We start from the raw sequence: 14,708 nt of genomic DNA on the forward strand, positions 1-14,708 counted from the left end.
GATTCTTATCCAATTCCCCATTTCTCAAAATTGTGGCAATATCAGCATTCTGAGATATATATATATAATACCATAAATATCATATCATATATAATATATATTATAGGATATAACATGTGTGATAGATAATTATAGGATATAATATGTATAATATATTACACATATTAGTATGCATGCTAATTATTGTATTACACATATATATTTTATATGATGAATCTAGTGATTATAACTGCTATAAAAATAGTAGTGTTGATGGATGGATAATGATTAGAATGTCTATGAAAGGAAGATATGTGTGATATTCATGAGCAGATGCTGGGGCAGGCAACATCCTACTAACTCAGACCCTAGCAGGCAGCAGGGGATGCCTCTGCCACCATTGTCCAAGACTTAGAATTCCTTAGCTCCTGGATTGCAGGGTCTTGTGGATATTTTGAGAGTGACCCCATTGATGGAAAAGTTGATGGCTCTCTCTTTCTTCCTCCTTCTCAAATAAGTAAATAAAAGCATTTTCTTTTCTTTCTTTTTTTTTTTTTTTGTTTAAAGATTTATTTTTTTTTTTATTTTTTTTTTTGGGCGCAAATAATTTTTAATTGGTTATCTTTTTTATACAAATACACTGAACAACTAGGCAATGCTGCCTGCGTTGGATGCAATCCTGGGCCACAAGTCTGCACACTCCTTTGCAACTGGTCCAGTGATGGCAGAACCTTTCATCTCGCCTTTATTGTTTACTATGACTCCTGCATTATCTTCAAAATAAAGAAACACACCATCTTTTCTTCTATAGGACTTTCGTTGTCGAATTACCACTGCAGGATGCACCTTCTTCCGCAGCTCTGGCTTGCCCTTCTTGACTGTGGCCATCACCATGTCCCCGACGCCGGCGGCAGGGAGCCTGTTCAGTCGTCCCTTGATCCCCTTTACGGAGATGATGTAGAGGTTTTTGGCTCCTGTGTTGTCCGCACAGTTGATGACGGCACCCACGGGGAGACCCAGGGAAATGCGGAATTTGGCGCCGGAGGACCCGCCACGTCCTCGCTTCGACATCTTGGATGCCGGAAAAAGATTTATTTTATTTTTATTGGAAAGGTGGATATACAGAGAGGAGAGACAGAGAGGAAGATCCTCTGTCCTATGATTCACTCCCCAAGTGAGCGCAACGGTCGATGTTATGCCGATCCGGAGCCAGGAGCCTTTTCCGGGTCTCCCACGCGGGTGCAGGGTCCCAAAGCTTTGGGCAGTCCTCGACTGCTTTCCTGGACCACAGGCATGGAGCTGGGTGGGAAGCAGGGCTGCCGGGATTAGAACCGGCACCCATTTGGGATCCCGGGCATGCAAGGCAAGGACCCCAACCACCGCGCCACTGCGCCACCGCGCCACCGCGCCACCACGCCACCACGCCACCACGCCCAAAAGCATTTTCATTTTAGAAACAATGTTGAAGGATGATTTCCGTGATAAGATGACATTTTGACAGAAGTCTGAAGGACTTGAAAGCCTTGTAGATATTTGGTATAGAATGTTCCATATAGAGAATTAATAAGAGTGTAAAGATCGATGTGGCTGGTAAAAAAGGAGCAGAAGTGAGATAGGTGGAGGAAGAGAGGCACTAGCAGACTATACTGAAAGAAGCAGCAAGTGTCCTCAGTATGGGAGGCCCAGGTCTGCCTCAGGAAGTAAGATATATATGCCTGTCACATAGTAGATGCTCAATAAACATATGTGGGAGGACTGATATTCCAAGGCTAACAGAGAATTTCATTAACAACTGATTCCTGTGGCATAGCAAATAAAGCTGCTGCTGGCAACTCTGACATTCCATGTGAGTGCAGGTTTGCATTTCAGCACATTTGAGTTGCTCTACTTCCAATCTAGCTCCCTTCTCATGGTGTGGCAAAAACAGCAGAAGATAGCTCTCAACTGTTTGGGCCATATGGACCCATGTGGGAGACCTGGAGAAGGCTCCTGGCTCAGACTGTCCCTGGCCTGGCCATTGTGGCCATCTGGGGAGTGAACCAGCAGAAAGAATTTTCTTTCTTCCCCTCTCTGTCTCTCTATTGGTGTGTGTGTATGTGTGTGTGTGTGTGCCTCCCTCCATCTATCCCTCCCTTCCCCCTATTTTTATCTCCCTCCTCTCTCTATAACCCTAACTTCAAAAAATAAATATTTTTAAAAACTGATTTCTGGGGATCCTAGATGACTTGGAAATCCCTAACTCAGGCAAATTTAGCTCTTGGTTTTATTTAATTTGATGTTTTCTCTTTTCAATTATATCTATTCTCATTTTAAGAAATTATTTAGCTTGTTTCAGGTATGGGTCATAGCTTTTATTTTGATTCTGAGTCCAATACTACCATTCAACAATTGACTGAATTAAAACAAGACCACTACTATAGTACAGAAATAGAATAGAAAAGAATGAAATTATGAGGGTATTTGATTATCTATGGATGATAGGGTTAGAGATTATTTGTATTTTCAAAAATTTATGACTTAATTTTCTATAAATGTGTATATACCTTTTATAACTTCAAATCATAAATTAAATGTTAGAAAGTGTTGCATTTCAAAGACAGTGAAATCTACCTCCACTAGACCACATTCAAGATCCATGCAGCTGAAGCACCTGAACCACAGTTGCCCTGTTGGCATACATATAAAACAGTTTTGTACCTGAGGACTTGACCATTATTACCACACAACCCTACCCTACCAACACCCTAAAATGCTCCTTGCAAACACATTAAAATCAACCACAGAAAGCAGTGCTAATAGATTTTATCAGGGCAGTGTCTCATAAATCTCATAAACAATTTGTTCGTGCCTCTTGCAGTTACCCAAAATAAAATGGCAAGTTCCTGAATTTCTCTAGAGGGACCTCCACTAGAAAGTGGAGAGGAACTGCCAAAGACAGGTAATGTTCATGTTTAGATATAGATGCATCTGGGGCCAGAGTTGTGGCACAGGGAGTTAAGACATGGCCTGTGATTCCATCATCTCATATGACTTCATGATTGCATCACTTCTGATTCAGTTCCCTTCTAGGGTACCTGGGAAAGCCACAGAAGATGCCCTAAGTGCTTGTGCCCCTGCTGTTATGTGAGAGAGTGATGTGGAGCTCCAGGTTCCTGGCTTTAGCCCAGCTGTGTCCCTGCTATTACTGTAATTATGAACCAGCAGATGGGAGATCTCTCTGCCTCTCTCTCACTCACCCTTGCTCTCTCTCTGTGTATGCATGTATATGTGTGTGGTGGGGTGCCTTTACCTTTAAAATAAATCAATAAAATATCCTTAAAAAACAAAAAAGAGATATAGTCTTCTAAGAATGATCCATAAGGTCTCACGCTTCTTAACAAACCTTCAGTACTAAAAAACTAAAGGAAATCACATGATGATTGAAAAGTGGAGAAATATTTAAAGTGACTACTGTTTTTGTTTCAAATTGTTTTGATCAACATACAGAAGCAGGTGTCATGGGCATAAGTGGATATCGCTACTGTACTGTGAAGTACAGTTTGACCTAGAACGAACATATATTAAAGTCTCCACAAAAAATGGAGAAGGCAGAAAATAAATATCTCCTCTAAAATCACAGCCCACTTCTACCTCATTTGTGGTCTACTAAAACCGTTAAGTCCATCCAGTGCTTCTAGCCCATTTATCTTCTTCACCTCCATCAGCTCCCACTGAAGCCTGTGACATTTATTGCTGCAACTTATGGAGATACGGTTAAACTGGTCAAACTCCTCTTGACTTGATTCAGGCCAACCAGGTGGGGTTCCTGTGGTACAGTTAACTTGGCAGCAAACTTGCTCTACTGATGATCTTATAAGCTATAAGCTGCACCCCTCATTATGGGGCTGTCTTTGATTTTATGTTTGGTCTCTTTATTTGGGGATTGTTAAATTTGTTTTACAGCTGTTGTTCGATTGCTTTTGTTTTTTTCTTTCTTCAAAACAAAATCCCTGCCTTCTACTAACCCAGTAGTTGGCTCCTTGCATTGCATGAGTATTTTAAAATTTCTACTTCCTTTGAGATTTGAATCTTAACTTGACCAAATCCTAGTTCCATTGCCTTGACTTTCCTACATTCTAATAGATTGGTGCCTTAATGAGCAGTCAGAGACTGAAGAGTCCTTGGGGATTCCTGTTGCTGTTATCTACCTGAAGGTCTTACACCTGTCAAGCACAAAAGAACTGAAGACACTGCAGGCAACAACACAGATAGAGCCCCTGCATTCATGAGAACTCAGACAACAACAAAACAATGTAAACATGATTTTAGGTGATGCATATACTATGAATGAATGTGCAAGTCCCACATGTGTGAACACTCTGTGATGTGCACTTCCTTCTGTTTGTTAATGAGACCATCTTTAATGTTCCTATTGGATCAAACAGTTCCCATAAGGAATTGTGGTAGAATCTGAGGTTAGAGTAGGACAGTGTAAAAGCAATGACTCATTCCACTAATACTGGCTGGGGATCTTTGAGCAATGATGGGATCTCCCCTTACACATGATCATGGGAATCATTTCTTGGCTGGGAAGCCCCAGACTGCATAGCACACAGCTCACCAAACTTCCCTAATTCAGTCTTCTTTTTCCATATTGAAAAAACAACTGGTAGCTACTTATAGAATCAAATAGAGAGATAAGGACAAAGCATATGTCCTCAATAAATTAAGATTTTTATTTTTAAAAAAGAGCTTTGGTAGTTAATTTAAGTATCCAATTCAAAAGCTATGTAAGGTATAGTTAAAAGCAAATCTCTCTTCCACATCACTCTTGTCAGTTATCCAGTTATCCTTCCAAGAGATAACCAGTTTCTGGCAACACTGTGTTTCTGTGTGCCAACCAGAGCTATTATGCATATATATCAACAAAGACAGCAAACACAGAAAGTCTTCTTTCATGAAAATGTTAGCATATAATATGAGGCTCTTCAAACATATAAAATATGCACAAATTTCAAAAAGTTTTATTCCGAAGTATCTTTTAATTTTGTTTTTCATAAATTTTTAAAAGTATCCTCATACACTGGTCTTCACTATCCTTTTTCAATAGAGAGAATATCCTAATGTTTATTTCATACATATAAAATCTTTCTACTACTTGGAATAGTGTTCAATGCATAGAGATGCTACAGCTTATTTAAATAGTTGCCTATTACTGCAGGCATAGGAGGGAGATAAAAGCTGAAACATTTGTCCCAGCCACCTTGCTCCATACCTCAACCCTCCCCACCCTATTCAGAGACCCACGTGGGCATGTAACTCTCTCAACTATGTAAACAATATTAAAACCTAAATTAAATAAGGTGTGGCACAGTAGTTTAGTTTCTAAAATCCTCACCTTAAATGCTCCATGATCCCATATGGATGCTGGTTCGTGTCCCTGCAGCCTAGCTTCCCATCCAACTCCTTGCTCGTGGCCTGGGAAAGCAGTCAAGGACAGTCCAAGGTCTTGGGACCCTGCACCCACATGGAAGACCCAGAGGAGGCTCCAGGCTCTGGCTTCTGGCTTCAGATTGACTCAGTTCTGGCCCTTGTGGGCACTTGGGAAGTGAATTAGCAGATGGAAGATTTCCTTTCTGTCTCTCCTTCTCTGTATATCTGCCTTTCCAATAAAAATAAATAAATATTTTTTTAAAAATTAAATTAAATAAGCAGTTCCCTATTAACAGATACAGGTAGGTGAGTCTATAATTTTGACTTTGTAAATCATAGTACAATTAATAATCTTGCAATGTAGCCTCTTAACAAAGATACATACTGATCTGAAAACTCCATAAACCTGTCCCTGAGTGTCTTAACTTTGTACTTTTATAATTCTGTTACACCAGTTTCCTTTTAAAACAGAGGTTTGTAGAGATGAAGAAGATGTTTAGTACAATGGGAATTAAACTTTGTGAGCCAGGTGAATTGTATTGGGATTGGTGTAGTCCTTTTCACAATGATAAAAACTTCACCTTAGGTGCATTTATAAAAAAATACATTTATTATTGCTGCTTGTTTTCAAAATCCCTTCATTTGCCAAATGCGGTGAAAGTACAATAACCATCCTATGTGGTTCAAATAGAAAGCCGGGCACATGACTGATGACACTAGCATATTGTTACTCTCCAGCTGCTTGGTGGCCTCCCACAAGCCCTGAGGGGGAAATGAAGAGTCACACTGCTGGTGATCTTGTGGTCACATGCTGGAGAAAGAAGCCGTGGGATTGGTCAACAGCCTGCATCTTATGCTTCCTAGTTTCCTTTCCTCCAAGAACAGTCTTACTAGCAAGTAGCCAGTCATAGAATCTCATGGACAAGAATGTGCTTAGTCTTCCATTTCTGTTTTACACAGAGGCATATGCACTACATGACCGTGTTGAGACATGGTGTTAAAGGAAGCTGGACATTCCACGGGTCATTATAATGAACCAGAACTTAAAAAAAAAAACGTAAAAGAAACTATGGATAGTCTCCAGGATATATATGTGTGTGAAGCTTTTCAACCACACGAAGTCAAATGCTGGAGATGAAGGTGCATCAAAGGAACCTGTGACCTTCCCTCAACTAATGTAAGTATTTTGCCAGAAATGTAAAAGCTATGAGAAATGAGAGTAGGCTAAATAACTCTTTTTGCAACCTCAAGAGTAATGTTTTCGATGAGAAAACCTAAGGCGCTTGCTAAGAGTTTATTTTGCACTGGAGGCAATTTACCAGGTCCATGTGCCAGTGTTGATCCTAAACCTAATCTTTTGAAGCCCCTAGAGGTCTGGATGATTGGCAATCCCACTCTAACGCAACTACAGTGGGGTGTGATGGCCATCTGAAATGCTACCTTTCCTGGCTCAAATGGGAATCTAATATGTGGAAGTCTATCTGGGAGTCATAATTAGAAGGTGGAGTGCTTCTTTTGCACCTATTCTTTTCCCATCTTTCTTTCCAAATCATTTGCTTTTAACTAGGAAGCTTGCCCCAAGACTTAGCCAAAGATGGAGCAATTATCACATTAGTTCTTCAATTATGTCACAACATCACAAGTCAAGGTCCAGACTTAATTTTATAACTAAAATATAATTCAGTCATCCAGAAATGATTATCCCATCCAGAAATGGTAATTTCCAAAGTGCCATATTTCCTAATGCCTATTTTGAAGCTTTATTATCACTCACTATTTGATACTCAATTTCATCATTTTAAATAAAAGAGTCAAATTAAATTATCTCTAAATTTACTTATATTATTCCAGCATTGTCTGAATTCAAGGAAATTTGCTTCTACATATTCTCTTTTCCTTTTAGTAAATATAATTTAAGATAAAGGAAAAAGAAATATAAGTGGAATTCCTTAATGTCTATTTAATATGGAGTAATAGAAATATTAGAAATTTTCTTCTAACTCCAGCTATTTTAATAATGACAATTTTTAATTTTCATGCTTTCAGTAGCAGATAAGGACCTCATCTATCCTATCATCAATATTTTGTATATACTATAAAGCATTTCCAAGTACATAACTCATTATTACCTGAAATACAGAATGAAAACCAAGTTATTTTGAACACTGAAAATAAGATGTGCGAATGGCATTTAGCATAGTGGTTGAGACAGCCATGTTCTCTAGCAGAATGCCTGAGTTCAGTTCCTGGCTCTGGCTCCAGCATCTAGTTAATGCAGACCCTGGGAAGCAGCAAGTAATTGGGTGGATCCTACCACCTACACGGCAGACATGGGCTGAGCTCCCAGTTTCTAGCTTCAGTCTTACCCAGCCATTGTGTGCACTTAGAGAGTGAATCAAATTATGGGAGCTTGTGTGCTCCTGTTCTCTTGCCCTCTCTCTCCCTGACCCCTCACCAGTCCCTTCTCCTCTTTTTGTGCCTGTCTCCCCTTCTCTTTCTGCAGATAAATTAAATGAAGAAAACTTCCTCTATCATTACACTTACAGGTTTCACGTTTATGCCTCCTACGTCATTGTAGATTTCTCCCTTTTCTTCAGCCCATCTCCATTAAGTTCATTAAAATCATTCACAATCTTGTTTTCTTCCCATTTACAAATCATCCACTAAGCATTACAGTAGTGGTATTCCTACAACAGAGCATCCTACATCACCTTTGCTTAAAACTTTTCACAGATTCTTGTCTGTGTCTGTGTCTGTGTAGGCATGTATGAATGAAAGAAGTAGATCTTCATAATTGGGTGCCACTTTTCCTCTTTAACCTTTTCTTATCCCTGTTTCACAAATTTCCCTGGCACTCTGTGTTTGTTTATGCTGTAAGTTCCCCCAAAAAAGAAAAAAAAAATCTCCCCTTATTAAAATACTATTCAACTGTCATAATCCAGTTTGAATTCTCCCTTCTGGAAATGCAGACTTATCTTCTCTGTGTGTTTTCCCAACTTCTTCACTTGGAAGCACTTCCTCTGCCTGCTAAGACCTTATGACATGTATTAGCCATGGCATATGTTAGACACATACATTTTGTCTTTTAATTGGGCATGTTTTTATTTTTTCAACTTGGCCATAAGGCTACCAAGGGCAGTTACCGCATGTTAATTCTAGATTAATTTTACTCCATGTACTGTATATTACTTGCTCACTGTAATCTTGCTCTCAGTTTGTTCAATTCTGAAACGGAAACAGTGAAAGGTATTCCTTTACAGTTTTGTGGGCATTATATGAGTTAGCATTATAAATGGCTTAGAATAGGATCTGAAATGCAGTAAGCACTCATTAAATGCTAGCTCTTAATGACTACCCATCTCTGGCAGAATACCCTGATCTTTCACTGGAATTCAGCTGAGGCAATAGTGGGCACTCAAGGCAAGAGGTAGAATGTTTAGACAGTAGGGGTGTGGTGTAGAGTAGGGGAACTTCTTGGCCCCACTAAAATCATGCCTTCAATGCTTGTCATCGGCTGTTGCCAACCAGACACTAAGCTATTGCCACTAATCTTGATCCAGAGACTTCTAAAAGTTTGGCCCAGTACACACAGGGGCTGCTTTTCCAGAACATTCTTGTAAATGGTACTAAAAGCTGTGAACCAGGAAAGCTAGCCTGCTTGTGTACGATTCTATTTAAAAGGTTCCCAAACTGGGCCCAGTAGGGTAGAAAAACATACACAGGAAGACTTGCTCTCTTTTTTTCAAACCAGCAGAATTAGGATGCCCATAGGAGTCTGTGGTTAGTTGCAACCCCACCATAGCTAGTTAAAGAGCAGCAAAAGATGCTGGCCAAGGAAGCAGGACATCTGTGCCAATCAACTGAGCCACAAAGGCGACTTTTTTTGGTAGAGAACATTAAACTGGAAACCATGAAGTTCAAGCCTCAATAGGCAGCAAGAATATCACAGCCCTTAAGAAGCCGACGCAAATTCAACAGATGAAGGCTTAAATCATACCGGCCTACTGAAAACCATTCAGAGACAAGAAATTATCTTATGAGGAGGTGAAAAATTTGATCCCAGGCATGAACCTGGCTCCAGTGAAGCAAATATGCTCTTTGAATGTGGCATAACTGGATCCTTCACGTTCTAGCTATGCAGCTACAGGGAAATTTTCTAACGAAGAAAACACTGCAATCCCTAAGTCCCCTGGCTGTTGTGACCATGAAATAGAATAAGCCATTTTGATCAGGCTGCTTGGTCTGGAACACGTGGTAGCAACACAGTCTACCAGGTGTTTTTCCCTGTAATTCCAGAGGCAAATCCACCCTGCCACAGCCTAGGGACAGGAAGGTGACTAAGTTTGTTTGAACAATTCTGCAATGTTGACCTAGATTGTGCTGGGTGCGGAACAGCGCGCTGAAGCAGCCAGCCTCTCAGCTGTCAGTGCTTTTCCTGCTGGCATCGCAGAGGGCTGTTTCCTCCACCTTTTTAAAGAGATGTGGATTTTTCTAGGGTTTAACCTCGACGTGAACAGTGGTTACCATTTCCAACATGGCCAATCTGCTTGCTGAAAAGAGATTCTTTGCCTGGGTGAAATCTCAACACTTTCATTGCTCTTTGCTGGTTTTGTTAACCTAGGGTTTGGCTTTCCCTGGTTCACTGAATGTTGCTCCTAAGTAAACAACGACGGGAAACATGCCCCCGAGAAGGCGCATGGTTGATTTCTTTGACTGCCCTGGGCACAATCCCTATTTGTGCGAGGTGGACGGGGAAGGGAGTGCGGAGAGAAGAGGCGCCCTTTGGGACAGGGATGGGAGAACCTTGAGCTCCCGGGTAGGGCCAGGATGGGAATGGGCGCTGGGGGAGGAGGCGCGGCAACTTTGGGCAGCCCCGGCGGCTGGGTCGCGCCCGACAGGTTCCCGCAGTTCCCCTCACCCCGCAGCACGCCTCCCGGGTTTTCCCCTTGGCTCGGGGTTTCCTGTTTCAGTTCTAGGCATCTCCAGCAGCAGGTGCTGGTTCGCCAACCTCTTCTCCAGAGGCGAAGGAAAGGAGAAGGGGAGGAGGAAGCGGCGGCGGCCGCGGTTGCGGGCGGGCGAGGAGCGAGGCAGCAGGAGGCAGAGCCGGGTTCGCTCTCGCCCGCGGAGCAGCGGCGCGGCCGGCGGGGCCGAGCCGAGGGCCGGGGTCGCTCCGGAGCCGGGGCCCCGGCGTGCGGCCGGCTGGCCGGGCTGGCGGGCGACGATGGAGGAGCCTCCCGCTTGCCCCGCGCCCTAGCAGCGGCCGCGGCGGCCCAGGGCTGAGAGGCAAGAGGCGGCCGCCTACCGGAGGGCCCCGGGGCTGCCCCGGCTTCCCGAGCATGCTGTGATGGCTGCTGAGAAGAGGCTGCAAGTAGGTTGAGCAACAGCTCCGTGGACGCGCGCGTAGGGGGTTAGGAGTTGTGCAAGCCCGGGGAGGAGGGCGCCGGGGCCGCGGCCCGCAGGGAGGGCGGGCGCGGCTGGTAGGCTCGCCGCGGGGAGGGCCGAGGTGGCCGCTGTCGCCGCGGGCCCCGCCGCCGGCTCGCCGTTTCCCCCGCGGGGTTGGTCTTGCCGGGTAGCGGCTCCAAGGTATGTCCTCCGGAAGGGACTGGGGGGAGAGTGAGGTGAGGGGAGCGCCGGGGCTGAGGGGCCGGGGTCCGGGCAGGGGCCAGGGCCGGAGCCGCGGAGCCGGGTGGATCTCCAGGCCCCGGCCGCCCGGGCTCCTGGAGGTGGGGTCACTGAGCTCCCTCGGCTCAGGTGGTGCGGAGCGGGAAGCCCAGCGCATCCTACCGGCAGGCAGTGCCGTCTCTGCCGGGATTTCGGGCGAGGTGAGGCCGGTGTCCCCCGCTCCGCCGCGGCCTAAGGCACTGTCCACTCCCGCCCGCCTGGAGGGCACGGCCGCCGAGATGGAGATGGGCTCGGGCGCCCCGGATGGAAATGGACCCACCACTCTCGGTTTCTGCGGCTCTGACCCTCAGCGCTGTCGTGGGGTAGGAGATGCAGCCCCATCCTCTGGCTTTGTTACCACTCCATCCAAACTGCCGCCGCTCTCCCGGGCGGTCGAAACGAACACCCCTCAGCCCTTCCAGGTCCTTCCTTACCCTCCTGACCCCTCAGGCTCCAGCCCAGTTCCCTTACACCGGCTCTGCTCTTGTTCGCGCAGCCCATTCCCATTTAACTCCCCACAGGGGTGTTAACAAATAGAACTTGGAGAAACGAAACCCCACTTTGCTTCCTGAAAGTGGTTTTTATTTTTTACCCCCTGAAAGCTTTTTAAAAGAACGGTACCTTGCAACTGCTGGAATATGCTAACCGGGTTTCTTGACATTTGGGCATCCGCTAACAATCCTGGTTTGTACCGTGAGTTTTGTGACAAAGACATGAAATCCTAAGCCAGATCCAGGGAAAGTTTTCCTATTGGATGCAAGCCTGTGTTGGAGTATCTCCAAGGCCTACCAGGCGCTTATTGATTCAGGTTTTTTTTTTTTTTTTTTTTTTTTCCAGCATCTTAGAATAGATACAGAGCTTTGAGGCCTAAATTCTGCATACTTAGAAATTTGGAAAAGTTATGTTCCTGCTTCCTTGGTGACTTTACATTTTCTAAAGCTATGCCTCAAATACATTTTTTTTTTCCTGGACTTTCCAAGAACCATAAGGTGTCACAAAATCAGCATATATACATACACACACATATTAGATATTGTATGTGCTGTTCATGATTTAGAGGGTATGACCTTCCCTCATTTATTCATATCATGCAATTCATCTTAGTACCTTTGGCTTAATTTTAGTGTTCTCTGGTTTGAATATAGGCATGGCTTGAAGAAAGTTACAAAATAAATCATTATAGTAAACCCAGGAAGATGCCTGTTTCAGACTTGCCACAGTGTCCACTTGCTTTGGTTTTCCTACTGGGTACCTTTATATTAAGTTACCTAAATCTATGTGCTTGAAAGTACCATAAAGATAACAACCTAAGAGATCTGTAATTTTCAGTATTTTTACTTTAAAATTGATTTAACTTTCAAGTAACTTACAGTTATATTTCTAGCATCTGATCATCATAAAAATATTTAATAAGCATTATACAGAAGGCATTGATCATCAAGAAAAAATGAGCTTATACATATTTTAACCTCTGTTTACTAGTGAAAGCCCAATAGAATTATTTTAATATAATGGGAAATATTGAAGGATTAGAAACAGAAACTTGGAATGCTGGTGTGCTAATGGGAGTTTTTGTTAGTCACTTCCGTTACTAAATCCTAGGTTTAATTACCAGACTAATGAAGATGTCTTATTTTATACTGCAGGCTTCTCTGGAGCTGAGTTTACATGGGTTACATCTGCTAAATTGCTAAATTGAACCCCACGTAGTCGGGTAGAAATTGCCTTGAAAATATTTTTCTCATTCTGCAGCCAGATTACTTTGCCTTCATGCTAGACCACAGTGGAAAGCAGTTGCTCTCATTTCATCTATTTGCAATGTCTTCCACTGTTATGCAAATAAATTGAAAACAATTCATGTGTTCTGATTTGATAGCAGGTTTATTAGGGATTTAAAAAAGAAAAACATTCTTAGGGTTAGAATGTAACATTAATGATTAACTAACCTGCATTTGTTGCTCTTTTGAAACTGGTGTATTTCTCTTCCTCCAACAACTGATTATTCAGTGTCAACCTTAGTTCTTTATTAAGACCCCTGACCTTTAAAACATCAGACAATATGATACTACTTTCAAAGTGTCATGGGCAAATAGGTCAAAAATTCAAAATCAAGGGAAGAATTCGCGGAAGCATTTAGGAACAGGCATTTGGCTCATCAGCTAAGACCCCCCAAGTGGTAGAGCTTGAGTTCTGACGTTACCTTTAGATTTAGTGTCCTGCAAATGCATGTCTTTGGAGGCAGCAGATGATGGCTGGAGGCCCTCCCATGCACATGAAAGACCCGGACTGCGCTTCCAGCTCCTGGTTTTGGTCAGCCTCAGCCCCAGCTGTTGTGGGCTTTTAGGAAGGAAACCAGTTGATGCAGATATTTAGGGAGTGAGCGAGTAGATAGAAGGTCTCTTCCCACTTCTCTCTCAAATAAAATGAAAATAAGTGAATTCTTTACAAAAAAAATAAAAGGAGTGGGAAGTAGATAAGATTCAGGTAGACAGAGCTGAGTGGGAGTCCTTGCTAGGTGTGTAGTGTGTAGGAACCATGGCAGGAAAGCAGAGAGCTGGTGATACAGTGTTGGGTTATGTGGATCATGGTGGTTAAGATGACAAGTAGTTTTTTTTATTAGAAAGATGAATATTAAATGAGTAGTGAATAATAAGGACATGTTAAATCAGGATTGCAGACTTCAAGCTAAAATACCAAGAGTCTGAGGTTTGATCTCAAATCTACCAGATGTTGTAAGAAAGCTGCTTGTATTTCAACTGCTGGTCTGTCTTCAACACCGGTCATATGGTTAATGATAGAAGAGTGAGGATTCCAGGGTAGTTGGGTTGAGTTCCTGGTTAAGTGTTCAGGCCTCTGTAAAACCTAATACATATTAATAGATCCGTTTGTTATTGTTCAGTTTAAGTGATATAACGAAATCATATTTCTGGGGAGTTAAAAAGAAATTTTACTTTCCTACGTACTTGGAAATGCTCTGCTTAGAGAACTTGATCCCATCTTTCCACACAATCAGTACATAACAATGTATAAATAATTGTCCTGTGGCATTTAAACTTTTTTTTAGATTTATTTGTTTTTATTGGAAAGTAAGATATGCAGAGAAACAGAGAAAGATCTTCCACCCGCTGATTCACTCTCCAAGTGACCACAGTGGCCAGAGCTGAGCTGATCCAAAGCCAGGTGCCAGGAGTTTCTTGCAGGTTTCCTACGCAGGTGCAGAATCCCAAAGCCTTGGGCCGTCCTTGACTGCTTTCTCAGGCCAAAAGCAGGGAGCTGGATGGGAAGTGGGGCCGCCGTGACACGAACTGGCACCCATATGGGATCCTGGCATGTACAAGGCAAGGACTTTAAGCCGCTAGACTATTGCGCCAGGCCCAGCATTTAAACTGTTTTTCAGTCTTTTAATATAATGTGTTCACCAAACATTTCAGAAAAAAAAAATCTCTACATTTGTGTATTTACGATGGTTCTAGAGGTAATAATCAGAAAGAATTAGTTTTAAGGTTTTTGATAGCTAAAAAGCTTTTCAGAAAATGTTTTGATATGCCCATCACTAACACAGAGTGTGCTGATTTTGTACCATGTTTGAACTGTTCACTTTGAAAATCTTTGATATTAGATGAGCCTTAGTACCTAATTTTCATGTTGACTTTTCT

General features: G+C 42.8%; 2 protein-coding genes across 3 annotated transcripts in view; one reads left to right on the top strand and one right to left on the bottom strand.

Moving 5' to 3' along the window:
- Nucleotides 1–523: 523 nt before the first annotated feature.
- On the bottom strand, nucleotides 524–10,216 carry LOC121154096 (60S ribosomal protein L23). Its single transcript, XM_040976907.1, has 2 exons — nucleotides 10,195–10,216; nucleotides 524–1,050 (listed from the first exon to the last, which is right to left on the bottom strand). The coding sequence occupies exon 2, from the start codon at nucleotides 1,048–1,050 to the stop codon at nucleotides 628–630; it is 423 nt and encodes a 140-aa protein (XP_040832841.1). The 5' UTR covers nucleotides 10,195–10,216; the 3' UTR covers nucleotides 524–627.
- Nucleotides 6,293–14,708, top strand: part of ZC3H12C (zinc finger CCCH-type containing 12C) — a 70,313-nt gene continuing 61,897 nt past the window's right edge. The window contains exon 1 of one of the 2 annotated variants that reach the window (XM_040976905.1): nucleotides 6,293–6,568. Coding sequence is in view for 1 of the 2 variants with exons in the window: in XM_040976903.1 (XP_040832837.1) it covers nucleotides 10,736–10,759 (24 nt within the window). In the remaining variant the exon portion in view is untranslated. Of the gene's footprint in view, nucleotides 6,569–10,640; nucleotides 10,760–14,708 lie in introns of those variants that run through there. The other variant, XM_040976903.1, reaches the window with a different exon arrangement.

Source organism: Ochotona curzoniae, unplaced genomic scaffold (assembly GCF_017591425.1).
Source record: "Ochotona curzoniae isolate NIBS_2020 unplaced genomic scaffold, NIBS_Ocur_1.0 contig_2723, whole genome shotgun sequence".
NCBI lineage: Eukaryota > Metazoa > Chordata > Mammalia > Lagomorpha > Ochotonidae > Ochotona > Ochotona curzoniae.